The 22,164-nt window shown below is 38.7% G+C and overlaps 2 protein-coding genes and 1 long non-coding RNA gene across 5 annotated transcripts in view; 1 reads left to right on the top strand and 2 right to left on the bottom strand.

Annotated features, from left to right (window-relative positions):
• Positions 1 to 85: 85 nt before the first annotated feature.
• On the bottom strand, positions 86 to 6,226 carry pofut1 (protein O-fucosyltransferase 1). 2 transcript variants are annotated; one of them, XM_080898767.1, is made up of 7 exons: positions 6,040 to 6,225; positions 5,133 to 5,254; positions 4,647 to 4,829; positions 4,364 to 4,476; positions 4,065 to 4,257; positions 2,123 to 2,365; positions 86 to 1,451 (listed from the first exon to the last, which is right to left on the bottom strand). In XM_080898767.1, exons 1-7 carry the CDS (start codon positions 6,176 to 6,178, stop codon positions 1,257 to 1,259), a joined length of 1,188 nt encoding a protein of 395 aa, XP_080754893.1. In that variant the 5' UTR covers positions 6,179 to 6,225; the 3' UTR covers positions 86 to 1,256. The 2 variants fall into 2 exon arrangements, with proteins under 2 accessions (XP_080754893.1, XP_080754894.1); XM_080898768.1 differs by lacking the exon at positions 86 to 1,451 and adding an exon at positions 1,468 to 1,600 and having other exon boundaries at positions 6,040 to 6,226.
• Positions 6,227 to 12,103: 5,877 nt separating this feature from the next.
• LOC308407228 lies at positions 12,104 to 17,399 on the bottom strand. The gene is made up of 3 exons (XR_013973641.1): positions 16,443 to 17,399; positions 14,197 to 14,280; positions 12,104 to 13,988 (listed from the first exon to the last, which is right to left on the bottom strand). It is a non-coding gene; the product is annotated as an uncharacterized lncRNA (long non-coding RNA).
• A 627-nt stretch (positions 17,400 to 18,026) lies between these two features.
• plagl2 (pleiomorphic adenoma gene-like 2) overlaps positions 18,027 to 22,164 on the top strand; it is a 48,081-nt gene continuing 43,943 nt past the window's right edge. Inside the window, exon 1 of one of the 2 annotated variants that reach the window (XM_080898762.1) lies at positions 18,027 to 18,247. The gene's annotated coding sequence lies outside the window, so the exon portion shown is untranslated. The remainder of the gene's footprint in view (positions 18,248 to 22,164) is intronic. The other variant, XM_080898760.1, reaches the window with a different exon arrangement.

Raw genomic sequence — 22,164 nt, 5'->3', positions numbered from 1 at the left:
TTAATGGTGCAAGTAGGATATAGTTAAGATATATTTTGTAATTATGTGAAAGCATAGTATATTACACTGAAGAATACACAAAATGTACAACTTAAAAGTAACTTTATTCAGCTGTGAATAAAAAAATATCCAAGCTCACATTATGAAAAATACTTATAAAGGCCCCACATGCTTAGCCTGTTCACTGATTTGACAAACTGATTCAAAGCTAAGCTTCCAGAGGGAAGTAAACAGGCTGCTGGTCCTTCAGAAAAAAAGTGTGCATGACTTTATTGATTAAAAAAAAGACATGAAAAACATTTGACTTCAAAATCATTGCGTTTACCAGCTTAACATACATCGTCACATGTATGCACATCTAAATTCCCTTAAACATCAACAAAATTACAACTTTCAGTGCAGGTGTTCACATATGGATTTTGGTCCTGAGACCTTTAAACTGAGAGGTAATGTCTCCTCTTCCCCTCTCTCGAACTGGTATATACAGCAGGCTCAGTTACTGTGATCTCCATGTTATGGAAGTTATAGAGGAAGGAAAGGAAAGAGCAGCAGAGCGTCACTGCTGAGTGTGCATTCACTCTTTTACAGTTTGTTGAAGGCAGTACCTAAAGGAAATGTTAGGGAAGTGGCGTGTTTTCCTCAGGAAAGGAAAACTGGCTTCAGTATGGGGAACCAAAAAAGGTTGATGCACAAACATGAAAGGGAACAAAGACATTAGATCACTTGATGCTTGCTGTCTAATAACTTTTTTTCTGACTAAATGTAAAAATGGGGAGGGGGTTCTGCTTATACTTTTAAGCCATGTTCAGCTGCCAACCCCTGTTGGTTGAAACCCTGAACATTCTGTTGATTATCCCATAGATGCAGAGCCTAAAAACTGGTATTTCAGACAGTCCTTACAGTATACATTTATGCCTCCTCATTGCAGTATAGGTTCCACTTGTGTACCACAAACAGCTCAGAGTGAATGTGTGGCTGACTGATGAACACTGTTAAAACATCTGCTAATTTAACAGTTTTTTACTCCCTAAAAAACTGTATTTGCATTATAATAGCGTTTATTTAAATAGTGTTTCCTGATAGCAGCACTCTCCATGTTTTAACACACATAACCCATTCTGAAAGTAGACATGCGTGTAGCCTTAATTTATAATCTTACTGGACACATTGTGAACCATTGTGTGAGATTTGAACACTCTCTCGCCTCCTCATGACATGTAATTAGAATCAGTGTTCAGAGGACGAACGCCTGACAATCAGAGCTCTTCTTTGGCATTTGATTTCCCCGGCTTGTCCATACCGAAGAAGGAGGAGGGAAGGCTGCGGACGTCCCGCTCTCTCTTCACAAAGGCAGAGAAGGAGGAAACGCAGTTGCCAATGAAGTGGTCAGACTGGCCTAAGATGTACAAGTCCATCTGGGCAAAGTCTGGCTGAAGACTCACCACTTTCACCTGCAGAGGTCACAGTGGAAACCACAAATTAGACGGGCTTTCCTTCAGGTCTCGCTCCAGATCTTCGGGTCTTAAAGCAGGGAATTCCTCCTCTTAGAGGTACAAAAATTGTAGCTTTTATGTATCACTTTATGGTGGAAATGTCTTTACTACAAAAAAGAAAAATACAAAATTGAAGTATAATGGAGTAAGGTCACATGCAGCTTTCAAATATTTTATCGTCCTATAGATTACATATGTAAAAAAATGAGTAGCTTTATGATGCGTTCCATTTGAAGTCAGAATATCCAGTCCCCAGTCTGAATTAACAACTGGAACACCACCTCAGCAGCCACACCAACCCCGACTTCACAATTCAAGATGGTGGCATGAACGTAATCAGCTGTGAGATACTGAAGCTGGGATCTGACTATCTGACTTCTAAGGTAAATGGAGTATGAAATTAGCTCCTCCCTTTAAACCAGCATTTTCTAACTGGCTGCCCCTCATAAACGGCATGTGGGTGAAGCTTCTGGGCTCACAGCCAGCCAGATTATTTTTAGTGACTCTGTAAAGAGTTTGAAAGGTTCTTAAGTTCTCACAAACCTCCCAGCCCCTCAAGTTAGCATTAAGGACAAAGATGCCAAAACAAGCTTATGACAGACTTATGAATTCTCCACACAAGAACCCACCTTGCCTTTGAAGAGCTTTTCAATGTCCTGACTGTGCGATTCAGAGTCTGTGGCGATGTAGACAGAACGGGCGTTGGTCTTCTTTACCCACAGCTTGACAGCCCCACGAATCTCAGTTAGGTCAGGGAGACACATGGCCATAGTGAGGGGCAGGGCTTTTTGACGGTTATACCCGACGCACTGAGGGGAGGCCATGAAATGAGGTCCTGCATCGCCATTCTTCAGCAGTTTGCAGGCATTTTGCTAGAAAAGGAGACAAAGATTAAAAAGTTAGAATATAAACTGTACAGACTATAAGGTTTGACTGTTCCCTCACAATATATGGATACAATGAGCCAAAGGGGAAAAAATGAATACAAATATTTCATTTATCGACCTCATTTGTGTCCTTGTTTCATTTCCGCATACTTTCTTTTATGGGCTTGCTCCTCCTCTGTTGTCAGCAATGTTCCCTATAATTTTTGATGTGTCTGAGCGAACACACAAACTCCCTGAGACCCCGTTGGACCACTGTGACCAACAGCAGACGTGTGCACTGTTTTCACGCCAGTATCGAATCCATCCAAGTTACATGGTTTATTAAAATAATCAAATTACAGCATTTACATTTATGTTATACTACTTTTAATTAACTGCTTTAGCCCACTTACAATGAAAATTAAAAAAAATTTTGTTTGTGACCTGTGTAGTATGTTAAGTAAAAATAACTTGAACTCCAATTTGGAAAACAACACACTTTCTTTCTTTTTTTCTTTTCTTTTTTTTATAAAGCTCTGACTTGTATTATGAGTATGAGTCTGGGAGACTGGGCATCTGGGACAGAGTCCTGTAACTCTCTGTCTGCAAAATACAGTATATAATGACCAATGTTGGGCAATTAATTATATAGTTACTTCTTCAAAAAAGTAACTGAGTTATGCAAACAAAGGTTTTTGCAGCTGTTTACCTAAAAATGCAGCCAAGGCATTTTTTAAAATAAACATTTCAAACTATTTACAGAACAATCAGCTGTTCTGCATCAAATTTGATGCCACACAAATTATTTGTGCCATTCCAAAAAATAATTTCTGTCCACTATGAGATAAAGGAGAACAACAGCCTGATACCTGCAGGCCTGACAACAGGAGATGTATCACTCCTGTAACACCTCATTGTTCTGACACACACAACAAAACTATTGACTACATTACACACTAACTACACAAGATTTGCGCTAAACATCTCAAATCTCTCACATCTCAAAACGCCGCCGTCACTCCTAAAACTTCCCCCCCTTCCTAAACAACTAGAGGGAACATTGGTTGTCAGTAGATTTTAGTCAGTCATCACTGAGCCTTGCCTTCCTTCTCTCACCCTGGTTGGGGTGAGAGAAGATGGCCCCGCCCCTCCCTGAGCCGGGTTCTGCCGGAGGTTTCTTCCTGTTAAAAGGGAGTTTTTCCTTCCCACTGTCACCAAAGACCTTGCTCATAGGGGTCATGTGACTGTTGGGTTTTTCTCTGTATCTATTATTGTAGAATCTACTGTACAATATAAAGTGCCTTGAGGCGACTGTTGTTGTGATTTGGCGCTATATAAATAAAATTGAATTGAGCCTCAATGATGCACTGAATGAATATTCATTTACTGCTATGAACAAACCCAGATTGGGACTGAAACGGATAACCATTCACACTGACATTCATACCTATGGCCAATTTAGCTCTCTCATGAAAAACAGACTGTGCAGAGACACTTGGACCATCACAGGTATGTCTGTGATGCAGCACATGAATTCACCCAGAAGCCCACCCAACCTTCTGTTTGCAAGTGCTAGCCAATTAAGAGATCTGTGGCTCTGAAGGAAAAGGAGCTAAAACAACTCACTTTTTCAGACTGAGGGGCTGCACATAAGAGAGCATGTGAATAAAACCCTCTGTGTCCAGGCTTGTCAAGCTTATCTCACCCAGTCTATGCCAATCCTCAGATGGATGCCAACATATGGCCTGGTCAGCAAGGTGGCAATGTGCTCTTCTCCCTCCTTCACCATCTTGTCTGACCAAACTATATAGCGCTGCAGGCCCACATGCTCTTCTATCACTGGAAACTGAGCTGGAGCCCCAGGCATGGCCAGGACAGGGTGCTCAAAGGGAGGAAACCTAACCCAAGAGCATGAAACAGTGGAATAGTGAATGAGGTAGGTTTTTTTAATGTTTTATGTCACCTTTAATAATTCTGTGTATACCTGCACTGACATGTACTCACTTCTTCATCCACTGAGGTTGGTGATAGGCACTGAAGGAAATCCCACCAAATAAGACAGACTTGTCAAAGTCCACACCGGCATAGTCCCAGAATGGCCCAAATGGGTTCCCATCCTGAAAAAATAAATCGGGATAATCTGGCCATATTAGAATGTTCAAACAGGAGCTTCTGATCAATATACAATATATAATCTGTGGACTGTCCGTGGACCGCCAGAGGGCAGCATTTCACCTGTGGCTAATCACATTAAGCCAGATAAGGTTTCTTTTAGATTCTAATTCACCTTCATTGGGCAGGACTTCTTGTCCTTACTCCGATGGGCCGCCGTCTCAAAGCAGTAGGCATTCCTCTGTCCTGAAGGCCAGTATTTGGGGGCTAGCTTCTCCATGAAGTCCTCCAAGCTGATCACACGGTGGTAGGCAGACAAAGCCTCCAGCACGAAGAACTCGCTGTAGGGAACATGGACCTGAACAGAATACATAAGAGTGGAATAAAACAACACAGCCACCTTAAGACTTGGTGTGTAATAGCTTTAACAAAATCACATTTGTGTTAGACAGATATGCTCTAGCTATTTATGTATATTTTTGACAAGTACCTGCTACTAAAGCTTAGGGCTGCAGTGCATGTGTGAAAAATAGTTTTATGTCATTTGTTCTGATATACAGCGTGTGACCAGTACCTCTGATACTTCCCAAAGGGATACTAAAAGTACACCACACAGTACACTTAACAACAGCTTTGCTCTCACCTTGCTGCCTGGACTTACATTGGTGTAGGGGTGTGTGTGATGGCGGTACACTATCCAGGGAGGGACTGCCAGGGTTCGGTTCAACATCTTTGCAAAGGCCAGAGATCCTAGGAAGTGGTCAGCCTGGTTTCCAAAGCGACCTGAATAACATGCATAATGTGCATAAAGTTGCACTTATCTATCAGTGTAAACTTTGTGCTCCTTCACATGGCATGTGTGACATACATTTACTACAAGGAAGTTCGTTGTTTAAACAAGTTAACGAGGCATGAAAACATAACTACATTATAGTCATTTCATTGCAATGGATGGCCAAAAGCTAGGAAAACTACGAAAATGTCTGTAAGCCGCTGTTATGAGTATATATACATACACACACTTTTACATTCTTAATATCTGTTCTAAATTTACTAAATCTTATTGTTGGTAAGCAACAGCAGGTCACGGCATCGTTGTCTCGTAAGTGCATTAATGGAAGGGAAGCGTGTAGTAGAAAACTAATTTTAGAACAGATCATGCTTAATCAGCTGACAAATTTTACGGAGATGCCAACTTGTGTTTTTGCGTACAGCTCTTCTGTTAATTTTTGCAATGTCCTTGATTTAAGTAAGTTTCTTACTTCATTAGTAGTAGGAATGATTAGTATTTCTTATTTCATTCGCTCTAAGGGCTGAAAGCGCCCCTCCTGTCTGAGCATACAAAGACATATATTTTAGCTGCTCAAATGTTCTCCAAGTTCAGCGTTTATTTTTATAAGGTCCTCTCTACTCAGCTTCACTGTAAAAACACTACCTCCGAAATAACAAGCACCCCCTGGGACAGCTCCTGGCTCTGTGAACTCATACATGGGCATGAAAAACTTTTGAACTCGCTAACTGTGTTACTCCGGCAGAATGAGCGCATGTAGCTACAAAGAATGATTTACCCATGCACGGGCAGTACAAAACGTAGCCATTCGCATCCCACTGCAGCTCTTCGGCAAAGGTTCGACAAGTTTGGAGTAGAAGTGATAAGAATAAACATTTTAGTGAAAGACCGTCAATGTTCTGTTGTTTAACCGCCATTGTGCTTCATGTCACATCCCACAATTCCTTGGGTTTCTTTCAATAGTTCAACTCAAACTTTGCTGCCACCTACTGCACTGGTGCTAAAGTGCACTCCTGGTAAAATCTTTGGTCTTTATCGAACAAAATGGGTGTATATCCAAGTAGAAAAGAAATACGAAGATCATAAAATATCAGGTAGCTATTCCTCGCAGTTTGACATTTTAGGGATTTGAAACAGTGAAACTTTTTGTCAGATTAAAGATGTTTAACTACATATTTAACCCCATTTAGTATAAGGAAAGGGATTTCAACAATACATCTCAGTTTTCCTGTATGATGCAGAAATGCTGCTGTAGAAATGCCCAGATGTAATTCACAATAATTAACAGAAAATGTATTTTTTTCATTGTAAAAAATAAAAATTTCTGTGAAAAAACAGGAACTTACCTGTGTTTTAATTATTATTGTTTATCTATTACTTAATTACTTTGGAAAGGGAGGGGGGGGGATTTCTTTGGAAATGGGGGCCAGAATCAGCTTGGCCTTATGTTTGGCGCCCAGGTTCTAAAGAATTAACTCTTACTTACTAAATAAGCAACAGTAGAACCGATTTAAACATAAGCAATAGAGCCAATTTTGTACATTATTGCATCTAACTATTATTTTCTTTATGAATGACATTGGTGATTGTCTTCACATTCAGTTTTTAAAGATCAAAAAACCTGCTCTAAAACCTGAGCTACAGCCACCCACAGCCACCCACTGTAGCTCAGGTGGTAGAGCAGGTCATCCACTGATTGGAAGGTTGGTGGTTCGATTCCTGGCTTCCCCTAGTTTACTTGGGCAAGATACTAATTACTCTCCGATGCAGCCATGTGAATGTTAGCTATGAAGCACTTAGAAAGATGTGCTTGTGCGAATGGGTGAATGCACAAGTTTCGTAAAGCGCTTTGAATGCTCAGATGAGTAGAAAAGCGCTGTATAAGCCCCAGTCCATTTACCATCAACTGAACTGAAGCAGCACCTTCACAAAACAGTCCAAACTTCAAAATGATTAAAAAAAGTAAAATGACTCAAATCTGAACCAAATAGAAGATCCTTTCAGTTGCACAAGGGTTTGCCACAGCAGTTAGCTCTGCACATTTGATTTGATAGTTTTGTGATTTATTCAACTGTTTTATCTAAAGTTTGGAATAACTAAGATGTTGCAGTGAATATGAACAAAATGTTTGTCGTGTTTGAAAAGGATGAAGACAAAACTGTTTAGTTGGCATACTTGTTGGTCTGCTGGGATTTTTACAACAATCACCTCAGAGAATGGTGTGGAAAAACAGAAAATATCAAGTGGGTGGCAGTTTTCTGGGTTAAAAATGCCTTCTACTCTGACCCATAATGGCCAGAGTGCCTTGAGCTGGTAGGAAGGCAGCAGTAGCTGAAATAACCATTTGCTTCAATCAAGGTATGCAGAAGATTATCTCTGAACACACCTTGAAGCAGATGGGCTACAGTGGCAAAAGATCACACCTGGTGCCACTCCTATCAGCTAAGAAGAGGAAACTGAAGATTCAAAACTTAAAAAATCCAACTGTGTTCATACAGGACTCTTTTGCTTAAAGCTAGCAGCTAACTGAGATTTTGAGGGAATACAGGAAATAACATTGCAGTTACATTCTAAACCATCTTATATGCAGAAAATGCAAATACAAAATGATGCTTGAATAATGAATGATTTATTTTCATCAGGGTGAAGTGTAGCCCATTTCTATCTAAACTGAGACATCAGCCATATTCCCAAAATGAATATCTGAGAAGTCGTATCACTTTTTAACCATGTGTTAAACAAAAAGTGTTAATTTACGTTTTGCAATTGTCCATGAGAAAAACAGTACCTCTAGCTCCTAGCCTGCTGTTAACCACAGCTGATGCACCTGAAAGCATTTATTTACACAACTGTAAATTGCTCTGCTCCAAATCATTGTTGCGGTAGAGGGTTTCATAAATATTGCCTTATTCTCCACAGGTTTGTTCTCCAAAGGGGGTTCTCCAAAATCCTTTTTTTTTGGCATCAACTTGACCTGATGTGTTTGAAGAAAAGAAATGCCAAATCCCAAAGAATATCATACTCTCGAGCATGGAGGTGGAAACATTATGCTTTGAGACTAAAGCTGAATTTTTCATTCATAATGTGTACAAGTTGGTCATTGGGTGAGCGGTGGTGGCTTTTAACAACTAGAATGGCTCTGTTTGTTTAGAACCTCCTATTTTATTTACAGTTCTGTGCCCTATCAAAGTTATACATTGTATATATTGTAATGTTTTTATGTAAAATGTCTATAAATCATAGTCTGGTTTTAACAGATTTTGGATTAAACATAGTCAAAATTCTGTTAGTGCAGTGCTGGCTGAAAACAGTGATTATATAGACAGAACATTATCTTTATATACAGTGCATGGTTGAAGTAAACAGTGGATGTACAGTAATCATACAGGAATAGCATTAACTAACTGTAGAACTAACCCTTTTAAAAATGAACAACGCTGGGTGTCAGCACATATTTTGAGTTAGGAAGAAAATCATGGGTTTAAAGCATACAATAAGCGTTTGCTACTTCTCTTTTGATCATTCCTGCAGACTGACAAAGAAGGGGGTCACACAGAGTTCACAGTATGAGAAAAGAAATATTGCATTAGTCCTTGCTGCTTTGCCTGAGATTCCCAGGTGTAAATCAGATGGAGCCAATCAATGCTACATCCAGTGATAAAGACTCAGATGGGAGAAGGGGCAGCACTCCCAGAGTGTTGTCATTATGTGTTCGTCATTAGAGGTTCACATGTGTGCTCAACATGCCCAGACCAAGTGTACTGGGTAGGCATGACAACATGTGGCCTGGGTGCGGTCTCAAACTTTTGTTACTTTTATTTAGATGATTCTCTGCCAGCCTGCCTTGTTTGACCGAATCAACCGATAATTGCTTAAATATGTCACAATAAAGAGATTGTTATGCACAGCTAAGCGGCTGAGCGACACAACTGGAATGATCTGCATATAGTTTGTTTTTTATAATTACTCCAAGGACAACTAAACATGTACATCTACATAAAACAGCTAAAACAGTAGACAGACTATATATTTTTAAATTATAACCAAAGTCCAGAACTTTTTTTGTGAGTTTCACACGAAAAGGACTCTGAGGTTTTCTAGTTGGGCTTTCAGGGATTCTTAATCCCTTTGCATCCTCCAGGTCAGCCAACCCGTTCTAACGATTCTCTCTTTGTACTCAATCACTCTCGTTTTTCTTTTCTCTGATGCTCAACAGCTGGCTGCTCTTTCCCTCTTTTCCTGTGTCGTTCTTGATGTCTGCTCCTCCCCCATCCCTTGAACACACACTGTTTCTCATTGTTACAGATGACAGCGAAGATAACAATACAAAGAACCACAACTCACTGCCGGAGTTTGAGAAAAAGACAAAAAGTTGGTGAGACAGGGAGAGAGAGCGTGAGACTTCCTTGAGGTGACAGGATCACAACAATCAAACAAACATAAAAATGTTCACCTAACTTTTTTTGCATTTTAGTTTTTGTGCAGCTCTTCCTCACTATCCAAGGTTTTATCAGTTTCATTTCCTTTTTCGACTCTTCAAGCTGCAGAGGAAGAAGCTTTCAGTTAGTAGTATTCAGTATTAGAACATCTACACATGCATACATGCCACTTATGTTTCCCCATTTGTCTGCTATGTTTTTAACTTCTTTCATATTCTACACTGTTTGTGGCCTTTCACAAGAGGGAAATAAGGTAGTCAACCTCAAAACAACCCTCCTCCTGTTGACCTTTATGTGTTGTTCCTGACAACCCAGCTTTCAGTTCAGCTGAAATCTGTATGGTGTGCTGTCATTTTACAGATCTAGCATGCAGAGCTGTCACATGTTAAACAGGTTTTTCTGACAAATTTGTCCACGTAGAAGAAAAGAGTGTCAATAATAAAAGCTTTTTTGTTTGTTTATGTGTTTTTAAATATAATAAAACTCCATGTTGTAACTATGGAGGTGAAGAAAAAAACACACCTCTTCAAAGGCATCGCGTTACACACACCAGTTGTCCATGAACTATCTGAGGTATGTTTTTTGTCCGGGTGAATACTCTGTGAACAAACAGAATAGAAACAGTCCTCCTATTTTCTTTCTTCAGTGAGTTTTAAGATGCAAAAGTTAATGCCTAAACCTGAGAAAGTTTTTCCAACCCATTCCTCTGTGATAAAGGCATTAAGTAAAACTGGTAATGAACTTGGAAAACATTTAAAACAACAGATGCACCTAAAAAACTTTACCCTACTCAGCCTGGAATGGCTAGGTGCTCTTATTGTAGCTAGACATAGTAAATATATCTTGACACACCTTGACATAGAAGAGAGCCAAGTTAAACTTTGGAGAAGATATAGAGTTCGACTAAACAGGGGATGTGGAAAAGAGTTTAACTGAACCTACCCAGTGGAACTATTATAGAGGAAATGGAAATCCTGCAGGTGATGCTACAAGAGAGCTTAGTATCAGCAAGCTGAGAGAAATTTTACTGTGATGGACTACTCCAATGTTGCTCAAGACAAGAAAAATTACTTGGAAAAACCAATGAAATCCATGCTGTAAGAGGACTTGTCTGCTGTGAAAATGGCAAGCCTGACAAGTTCTGGAAACCAAGTATTTTTAAAGTAATTTTAAAGTAATTTTGATTATAAAGATTTAACTTTTAAGTGTCATTTCAAGTATTAAAGATTGCTCTAAACCTCTGATTTAAAAAAAACATTTTTTTTTAAACTTAATTTACCTGCATTTTAACCAGATTTTCATATTTAGTTTTACTTTTGACTTCACCTACAATTTCATTCTGGTTTTCAAGATTTATTTAAATTTAAAAGTAGTAGAAAATGGGTCAAATTTAATAACTGTTTACTGTTGATTTTCTTTAGTTTCCAGCTGCTGTAGGTCCATCTATTAGAAGCAGTTTGCTTTAGTGATATAGAGAAAAATTAAGAGAAACCTGTTTCACCTTCAAGGTTTTCTTGTATTTAGGGATGTTAAGCTTTGTGTGTGTTTTATCTTATTTTATTTTGGTCTGTTGGTTCCTCTCAGTAATCTGCTGTAGCTACACGTAGACTGAATGTAACAAAAAGCAACACACAAAGTATCAAAACTGATGTTAGGAGATTTATCTTATTAATGAAATTGGAAAAAGCCAAACTATCTCTTTAAAGTCTATTCTAAAGTTTGCAGCATTAAAGCTATTAATGATAAGAAATATTTCTCACTTGACAGATTTATTTAAATTTAAACGTGGACATGCCAAAACAAACAAAAATGCAATATCTACCTCTAGAAAATGTTAGTAATACATGCTAATAATAATTTACTGACATGGATAAAAACTGAATGCACTAGAAAGGTTTAGACTAGTGAAAAGGTTAGATTTGAAAACAAACTAAAGTAAAATTAAAACACATGAGAAATATCTTTGTCAGTTTGATTGAATTTGTTAACACAACAGAAGACTTTAGTGCATGTTTGAGACATGTCTGTACGTCATAAAGGCTTAAAAATACCACTACTGTCATAACAAGCGCTGAGACTGTTAATCATGAAACTAATAACAACTAAACAAAAATCAACATTTGAAACAATATATTTTAAACCTTTAAAACTGTAAATGCTAAAAGCCCCTCTTCAAATGAAGCTGGACTAAAACACTAAAACACTAAAAAAGTAGTAATAGGGTAATAGTACTGCGCTACTATTAGTAGTTATAGCAGCACAGTAGCATATATATATATATATATATATATATATATATATATATATATATATATATATATATATATATATATATATATATATATATATATATATATATATATATATATATATATAGAGAGAGAGAGAGAGAGAGATAGAGATAGAGATAGATAGATAGATAGATAGATAGATAGATTAACAAACTTTATTTTTCTGTTTAAACACAAATATCCCATTTGCCCTAGTGTGTCTGAGTGGCATACATGAAGACTGTAACATAAGACTTTGGTTGTTCCCTCAATAACGGACATTAATGAAAGGTAAGTAGATAATTAAACTAATTAAGCTAAGCCATCTGAACATCTGGATAAAACTACAAGTGATTCTAAAACCTTTTAAATGGTTCAGAATGTTTTTTGTACCGGTTTTGTAAACTTATAACTGATACTCACATTACTGTGCTTTTAAACAGCAAATGTGTAGGCAGGTGCTCTGACTTGCAAGCCTTTGAACCTGGATATGCAGTATGTTCCTTTCACTTCCTGTTTGATTAAGTTATGCACCAAAACTACTTGATTCTCAGTATTGCCAAGAATACTGACAAATGTACAGGGTACGCCAGAAGTGACAATATTTAATTCATACAATAATTATCACATAAATATAACATTATTTACATTACTTCATTTTTAACAGTGTAGTAAATATAAACACTTTCCCTCAGAGTTTCTCACAGTGCTTATTTCAACATGTTACTATGTGAAACAGACTTTTATTTATAAGTGCAGTGACTTGGAAGACAGACAGAACTTGACAGTATCTTTCTACTATTCATTTCTTCTTATTTCATTATTATTGGCTTTATTTATATAGTTATTCATCTTGCCTTTCTTATTTTTTCATTCTCTTTCACAAATTTTTACCTCTGGGCTTACTAAAACTGTGCACACCTACAAACACTCCCTCAAGCACATTATCAGATACACTTATTCTGTTCAATAAGTGTTGTTTTTGTCCTGTTTTTGCATATAAAGCAAAAAAAATAAATCATTTCATGACTGAGTATTTTCATTAACTATTAATTTAAAACTCTTTTTTAAAATAATTTTTGGGGCAGAGTGCCTTCATGATGTAACTGATGACTGTGTAACTGGACAGCTCTGCAGCTCCACCCATCTACCTTATCAACCTCCTGCAGAACTCTGATGTTTGCTCTCTGTGACTTGACACCCCACCTCATCGCAGAGAACTTCTGCCCAGAAATTATCACACACCAAATGCTCAGTGGTTACATCATGCAGATGTATCGTCTCTGTCTAGCTTTCAGTCGAATGCTCAGCCATTTCTGTGTAGCTGGACGGGACAATGATGTCCTGGTGGTTCCCCACCATCCCTCCTAAGCTGTTTATCACCCATCCCCACTAATGTAAACCGCCCATCTGTTTTAAACAAAACACATAAAAACACACATAGTCATTTCCCACTGTGCCAGACCCTGAAAGAAGAGATTGCTGGGTATTCTGGTGGCAAGCAAATCCACTCCAGATGTGAACAAATTGTCCCCCTTACTAATTGCTATTGTGCTTGCTGATGCTGATTTTGGATCTCTTTGGTTTGTGTAGATGGGTGTGTGAGTGCTTGCCACAATACGTTAAGTTTAGAGGTGCATGTGTACTTACAGAGGAGCTTGAGCGTGCGTCTATATGAAGCTGACGGTGTTAAAGTAATAGCTGTGAAGTAAAGCGTGCTAAAGGAAGGAGGTAAATCAAGATGACACTGCAAGATCAGTTGGAGAACAGAACACTGGTATACCCTGCCATAAACAGAGCCACATGTTTCTTCCCAGAGCCTAATGAAGGCTTTATTTAAGGGAGCCCATTGCTTTCTTCTGTCCTGTCATCAGAACTTCTCAAAGGAAACTTCTGGCTTCCTCGTCCCTCACAGTGCATCTAATCAGGACTGATTAGGTGTGTGGTAGCCAGAAACATGCAGGGGAGTGGTGGCTGCTGCTGTGCATGTGAGGGCTTTTCCTGCATGGTCTACAGGGCTGAGAAAAAGACAGAGGAATCAGAGGATGTCATGTTGTGGCATTTCATAGGTTAGTAAAAATTGCTCCACAGATGTAAATAACAGCCCACCACGCAACAACTGCAATCAACCTGACTGCGGTTGCAGCAAACCACACTGTAATCCAAATAAACAAACAAAGGCATAATGAAAGAAATCTCACTGTTTATGCCAGGAAATTGCCTCACCTCATCCATCTTCAGACCTTCTGTTTCTCTATCATCTATTCTTGTCCAGTTTCTGTTTGCTTTATAGGATCCTAACAGAAGAAGCTGCAGGGGGAAAAACAACCAAAGCGGTTACATCAGATCCCACCAAAGGCAGCGTGGTCAGCTGAATTTAGTCATACATTAGTCGTACCACAGGTAAAATCTGTAATGTATAATCTTTGTGAAAGTACAACTGATGGTAGCAAAATATACAGCTGATGTCAAAGAAAGTCCTACAGCCCAGTCTGCAAAAAGTTCACAAACACAGAATGCAGTTAATCTGTTAATTTTGTATATAATGAAAATAAATGTGCAAAGACGACGCAAACTGCTTATGAGAAATATCCTTTTTTATTTTGACGCCAGAAACACATTTCAGAAAAAGCTACAACAGTGGCATGGTGTGTTGCCTCATTTTTGTTTTTGGGTTGTCTTTTTGTTTCAATACAGTGGTGTGCTGTCACCTGACAACAAGATGGTTCCTGATTCAAACCCTTGTTGGTGCTCTTATGAGTGCAGGCGCTCCCTGTGCCTACATGAGGTTTCCTCCTGTTAGTCTGACACATGCTCGTTAGAGACGTTGCTGATTCTGAATTGGCCGTGAATGTGAAGCTGAGAAAATGCTTATATGTGTGTTTAGTTAAAATGTCATCTGAAGCGTTTTGCTCAGTAAGACTGCAAATGTACTAAAAAATACAAGTGCATTACTTTGTTAGGGTTTTTCTGGGGTCTTTTAATGTTACTACACATGGTGAAGTCTACCAGCTGTTCATGTTTTACATCGAGATGTTGTTCTTTAATTGTTAAACTATTTGCTTATGAGATTTTTTTGTGTAATGAACCTTTGCTACTTTTAACTTAAAGAAGACCCAACCTCTTTAGGACATTCTTTTTCTACCAAATCACATGTTAATAACCTGTTTGAATATCCTAGTGGTTATTAAGTAACCTATAGGTTCTTGAAGTGATCTTTAAAGCATCAGTTTTCCTGGGTTTTCACCACCTTTTTTAAAATCCTTTTTGCTGGAATTAAATCCAAAATTAACATTTTTTCCTAAATTTTATATATTTAAAGATTCAGTTTGATTTAATGTTTATTTACATTTTTAAACAGATCAATTTTTTAAGACACCTGCTCCTTAAGTGGTTAAAGTAAAGAAAATAGGGCCCTCTTAAAATGGCACTAATTAGTTTTAAGTCACAAGTGCTTGAACTCCAGCTGAAGTGCCTAATTCCCACAAATATTTATCAGACTAAGGCAATTTTAATTAACAGCCTGGTTGGAAAATCCTTGAATATTCTGAGAATATTACCTAGAGTGTAGTATTTGTAGTTTTTGGGAGATAAAAAATTCTCACAACTTCCCTACCCCATGACCAGCGGCCCTTGGCCTTTGAGGGTTTAAATTGTCCAAAAATGGAAGATTTTCCTAGTTTTTTACATTCAAAGCATTAAAACCATTATTATATCCACAGATAATTTCTACAACTGTAGCATCAGGTTAAAGAGAATTCTTCATTAAACAAACTTTAATGAAGAATTATGTACTTTCTTTTGGCATTCAAAAGAAAGTACATAATTTCATCCAAAGTACATACTTGTCATTGCTTTTGGACAGTTTCAAATTGTTACACTTGGTATTCAGAGATTAATTCATGGAACGTCTAGGCTTAATTTAAGAATAAAAATGTCCAATATGAATAGAAAAAAATGGGTATAAAAATGCAATTATTTCCTTCCTTATGTTATTTATAACTTCCTTATTTGTCTATTTTTAAATCTGAGCTTTCTATGTTTGTCTGAATATTTTATTAGTATCAGTTGCTTAATTGTTTTAATAATGAAAAAATCTTTAAAATAATTATACAAATGTGGTTTTATTGAATATGCGTTTGTTCTATTAATTGTTGTGAGAAATTTTAATTCCTACAGATCTTGTGTTGACAGACCTGCTTTTATTTGTCTAACAGTTAAATATTTAACTGCCCCCCCCCCCCCCCCCAAATAAAAGCTTGAATACAAAAAACCGACCTGACTTTTTAAAGTAAACTTTGAAAAACAAAAAACAAAACAAACAAACGAACAGAAAACAAAACATCTCAACACTATTCGTGTTTAAAGAGGTTTTTAGCCTGTCTGTTTTACATAAACGAGTCTGCGACGTCAGGTACAGATATCCGGTCCGATCCAGTGGAGTAACATTTAGGTCCGAGACAACAACTTACAATATAGGCTTATTATAAGCAGCTTCTTCTTTAAAAAACGGGAAAAAAAAGTGGTTCGGGAAACAAAAAGCATCATCATCGTCATCATCATTTCCGCAAGCTCTTTCCAGCACACCGTTGTAGTAGGTACGTCTATTGTAGTTGTGCAGCACAGCAGCCCCGAACAACAAACACTTTCTGCCCCGCTCCCCTTTATTGAACAAGCCGAAAGGCTTTTGATGCTTTCATGTTCTGTCGGAAATTTTTCAATTTAGACTAATTGCCCATGAAAATCCGAATAACAGGATAAGTGCATTCTGCATGGTGATGTATTTTTTATTTTAATTGTTCACTGGCCAGTCAGCACCTAAATGCAAGATTTTGAATCATGTGTTTCTGTTTAATAAAAGCATTTTGCACTTCAACATGATGCAAAGGCTTCGGAATAAGTTGAATCATTTATGCAATTCAAAAATTACACAAATATATGTATTGATCTTTAAAAACAGTATTTTATTTTTTGTATGAAAATAGAACATAAGAACTTAAATGCCGCATTATTGAAGACACCCCTTCTCATTTCACTCACTCCGGCGCTGTGCACAAACACGTTCACCCTGCGGGCTCGGCGGTGGGACCGTTGGCAGCCTGTGGAGGGGCTGGGAAGTGGTGCCGGAGAGGCAGTTAGGGTGATGAGGAAACGAGTTGATGTGCCCTGGAAGTAATTCTTTCACCCTTCTCCCCTCCCCCTTCCCCAAAGGACACACAAGATGGGAGAGAGAGCAACGGGACCACCACCACCACCAACCACCGGTAGCCTTCAGCACGTGGGGACCCGGGGTGATCATCCACATTCCAGCTTGTGGGCTGGAACTCCTACTCGTTATCTGGCGCCATGTTTTCACTTTCTGATACCTTTAAAAAGCACCTTAATTATACCAGCACATTAATTTCAATAAAGTGGTTTTGTATTTTTTTTTATAACGCATTTAAGGGTAAAAATGTTTTTCAAGTTGCATCCACCCCCCCCCCCCCCCAATTATAAATAACAATAGCGAAATGATGATGAAGTGGCGTTATGAGAAATCTTATGTTCTTGATGGTTCTTAAAACGCAGACTCCCATTGTAGCTAAATATTGACGTAGTTATTCCAGCAAAAAGGCTGAAATAAACAAATACTACATTTAATAAACAGAAAATTCTTTTTTTTTTTTTAATTATCAGTGGTTTCCTCATTATTGTTGAGCTTCTTAAAAAACCCAAGATAAATAAAAATAAGAAAAAGCAAAGCATCGAACAAGTGCATTCATAGCTTAACAACTAAGCCCTCCCCTCTTTACTCAAGTCTGGGCACAGCCTGCATTTTAGACATTGTAGAAGCTTCTGTTTTCAAACATCTTTCTAATTGTTTTAAAGGTTTTCTTGTTTAAAATCAATGCGCAGAGTGAAGATAAGCTGCAGGTGTTATAACTGAAACTAGTACTGCTAACTGGGAGGACTGGCTGCAAGCTGCTGAAAAACCAGTAAAGCTGTCGCTGGTTAGAAAAAAAAAGTTTGTGAAAGTGGCCTGACGTCACACTCCCATAATGCTTACCGCCCCATAACTCCGCTGCAGCCTGAGGAGAGCCAGACACACTCTCAGGCCCCGAATATAGAAAAATTATTGGGAAAAATCGGAAAAAATATCCAAGCAACAGATCGGGAGGAGAAAAGAGCGTGGAGCGGTGGCGTGGGCTCTCCCACAGCGGGTTTTTGGTCCGGTCCGGGATGGGAGGCTACCGGGAGTCCTTGTGAAATTGACTAATGCGATGCTGGAAACTTTCTGGTGGGTAAACTGCTCGTTTTTTTCCTCTAAGCGCTCATATTGTGGCTTCACGTCCTCCCGTCTGCATGTGTGCCTTTGCTACAACTTTCCGAGCCTCGTATCAGCCCTCAGTTGTCTCTAAGTGACACTTGAATTGTTGTGAACGTGTTGTTACCGTCGCACGATCGGACTTTGCGCTATTTTTTCTTTAGTGGCACCGTGTAAGAAGCCTGGGTATTTAATTTATAATTACGCGATCGTCTCTTCTGCCTCGTCTTCTTCCTCAGTTTTTTTTAAACGTTTTCTTGTTTTTGCTCGATGATTATGTTGCAAACGCAATCTGTAAAGTTGTTCCACACGGCGCACTTTGTGCAGCGGCCCCTCGCTGTTGACGTTTGATGTAGTTTTGCAAGTTTTCGGCGATCTTGTGATTTTTAAGCAATTTTCGAACATTCATCAAGTGTGCAGTGCCGCTGCACGGGAGAGGGAGGTCGAGAGAACGTCCTGTTGCGTGTGTTTGTTGACCAGAGGGGAAAAAACAAATTTGCTGAAACGTGCACGGATGTTTATGCCCATCACAGATTCTTTAAATAAGTTTTGCGACCGATATTCAGTCGCCCTCCTTGAACCTTGAAGCCATTGTTGCTGTCTGAATCGAGCCGTCCACTAGGTTGTGGTTTATGTCACAGTTCGGATGTTTTGCTGGGAGAGTGTGCGCTTTTCCTTGAAAGAGGGGGGTAAATAACAACCAAGACCCTGCCAAAGAGCCGGGGTGGTTGGGGTCACAGTGTGGGGGTTCAGTTTGTGCACTTGTTTCTGATTTGGCTGCACGCTTTTTACGTATTTACTGTCATTCAGGAGGGAGGAAATGAGCACAAACAACGGTGGAAGTAACCCTAAAGTAGTCAGCTTTGCAGAGGACTGAACAGAAAGCTGTTTCTCCTATTGGGAGATTGTTGCATTCTGGTGTTTTTCATTTGCATTTCATATTGTTATTGCAGCAATATTACATTTCAAGATTAGCAAACTTTTTCCCTGTTCTGCATAAAGCATGAACTCTGGCTGAACTTTGGGATATTTAAGTTGTTTTCATGACATCACTTATAAACTATAAGCAGACATCCTGTGATTGTACAGGAAAGTGCACATCCACAGTGGGAGATTCCACTACACGCATACACGGTTTTCCATTACCAAGTTATCCATCGTCATTTGAGCACACTAAAAATGACAATATGGAAGTACATCGGCCAACATAAGTATCAGCTGTTGATATATCTGTGTATTGTTGTTGTTTTCCATCATTTGTAGCAGCGTGGAAATGTTCAAAGATACTGTGAGGAAAGGAAAGTACTTTAGGACAGTTAACAAGAACAGAAATGTGGACATTTGTGTCAGCATCTGCTGTTGGCTAGATTGTTATTTTAAACATAGAAATCATTCCAGACATTGATGATCAATGTAACCTAAAAGCAAAAAAACAACAACCAAAAGATCAACTTACTTCCACAAACATAAAGGCTCAAAAATGATTGATTGATTTTTCAGTTAATGTAGGATAAATACCACATGACGTGTCACATTCGTTTTTAGAAGCTATTAGCCATTTTGCGAGTTATTAAGAAAATACATACACTACATATTAGACATGCATAGGTTGTGAAACTCTAGACTGATGCTGATGTTTAAATTAGCAATTCGATTGATAGCTGATATTTTTTCAGTATTTTTATTTTGTTTCTGTTGTTATTTTTGCGACACAAAGTAATCTTATTTGAAAACAAAGCTAATCTCTGTTAGTCTTTCAGCTTTTTATTACACAATATTTGTGCATCTAGTGAGTACAAAAATGATGTGCAATTAAAGATAAATATCAGCGACTGATATCGATAAATCTTGCCTTGTTATCCTGCTGATTTGTGTAGAAAATGATGTGATGAGTCACTTAGTAAGATGTCAATTCATTTATTTTACTGGGATCAATAAAGTTTTCGAACTGAAGATAACTTCTGCCTAATGGTTCAAGGTCAAATTCATATTTTGCTTGCTACTAAATCCACAAACACAATTTCAGTGCATGCAGCTATAAATCAAGTCAAACATTTTGTTATAGTTCATATGAATAATGTGATATAGCTGGACTACCAGTCAGAAAAGTCATACTCACGTTTCAGGTATAAAAGGTAGCTAAAAAGGCTAAATTCAGATCAGCATGTAATGAACTTTAGGTAGGTTTTTCCCTTCAACTTCACGCCTACATGTCTGAGCCAAGCATGTACCATCAAGGCCTCCAGCTACATAATAAGGAAATGGAAGTGAGGTTGTCACGAGACAATGCCTTTGCTGGTCGCTCTGCAAGTTGAGACCCATGTGTTGATGTTTGCTGCTCTCTCACTACAAGCGTTCGGCTGACGATGGATCCGCCCCATGGAGCATTAGCCAGATTTCAATTCTCACACGTGGAGCGTTGAAGAAGATGACTGCTTTATTTTTTTACATGCAGTGACATGATATATGAAAACAAAGGTATTTGAATATAATAGTATTTTCCCCCACAAATTCACAGAAGCTCACGCTAATTCCCATCAGTATGTGTGTTTTCAGAATGATTATGTGTACTCTAAAGCACAAAAAACCCTCAAGAAACTCCAAGACTCCAGTACTCCTACTTTATATTTTTTCCTCAGACATAACCATCTAATGATTCATGTTATTCTGCTGCCTGAGCTTTCAGATCTGCTCTGTTCAGTTGAGCACAGTCTTTGCTTGAGTCCACTGAGCCAGCTTCTTCTCATTAACTTCCATGCATTGCCTTACATTACTTCCATGCCCTGTGGTCGAGAGGCAGCACGTTTCATGTTTGCCTTTATGATTGAGCGAACGTGGGTGCCTGTGAGAGCACACACACTTGCCTGTTTGGAAGATGTGTGTGTGTGCAAGTGTGTGTCTGCGCTCCATTTTAGTGTGTGTGAGTGAGAGATTGCTGTTTTTTGAGTCCAAGGGAGGTCTTCTCTTCTGAAAATCCCCCTCACAATTCCTTGCACCTCTTCGGGCAGCAGCGGTGGTGGCAGCAGCGGTGGTGGCGGCAGCGACGGCGGTGGCAGCAGCAGCAACAGCAGGCTGATTACCATGAGAAAAGAGCATCAGTTGGGTTAATGGGAGGGACAGCCCTCTGAGGGGACAAATGGTAGTTAATAACCAGGGAAGAATCGGAAAAGCTCTGATCCCTTGCTTTGTACTTTTTCACCTTCTAGAGGCACGGATGGGATGGGGTTGGAGGGGGTGGGTGAGGGAGAAAGGGACACTGGGTTCATGGTAGAATGGATGCTGCTTGCTGACAGGCTGTAGGAAAACTGTACTATGTGTTACTTTCTCAGGAGTGGCACTGGGAACCTGAGAACTGCAACAGAATACAGGGCATTGCCAGAGCTGTTAAGTGTGTGCATGTGTAAACACTGGGCAGCGTCCGTACAAGAGTGTGTGGACGTAAGTACATTTGGTGTCATGGGATCAATGTACAGGTTTTTACTGAAAACAAGTAATACTTTACACATTATTTGATACTTTTCCTAAAAGTAATGCAATTTGTTTCTTAATGACCTGCCGGAGAATGTAATTCGTTACCCTATTTGATACATTACTTTTGTGTTACTCTGTAAAATGACCTTAAACACATTATCGTATAATTATCTATATAAACCATAGGCTATTATTATAATCCATATCTTTTAGTTTTAAAATTGAGATCAAAGAGGCTTCACAGTGATGCAACTGCAGAAACACGAACAGGTAGAAATGAAGGCTACAATGGTGCAAGCCTGACTGCTCATCACTGTTTTTGTTACCTGTTGAAAATCAAGCTCTGGCTGCAGGACTAGAGTCAACAAGCCCTCAGCTTTAAAATAATTCTGGGCTCTTGGCTAGCTTTCTGTTAGTAT

Source organism: Rhamphochromis sp. 'chilingali', assembly GCF_963969265.1.
Source record: "Rhamphochromis sp. 'chilingali' genome assembly, chromosome: 12".
Lineage (NCBI taxonomy): Eukaryota > Metazoa > Chordata > Actinopteri > Cichliformes > Cichlidae > Rhamphochromis > Rhamphochromis sp. 'chilingali'.
Note: the sequence above shows the minus strand (reverse complement) of the source record. Positions and strands in the feature narration are given on the sequence as shown.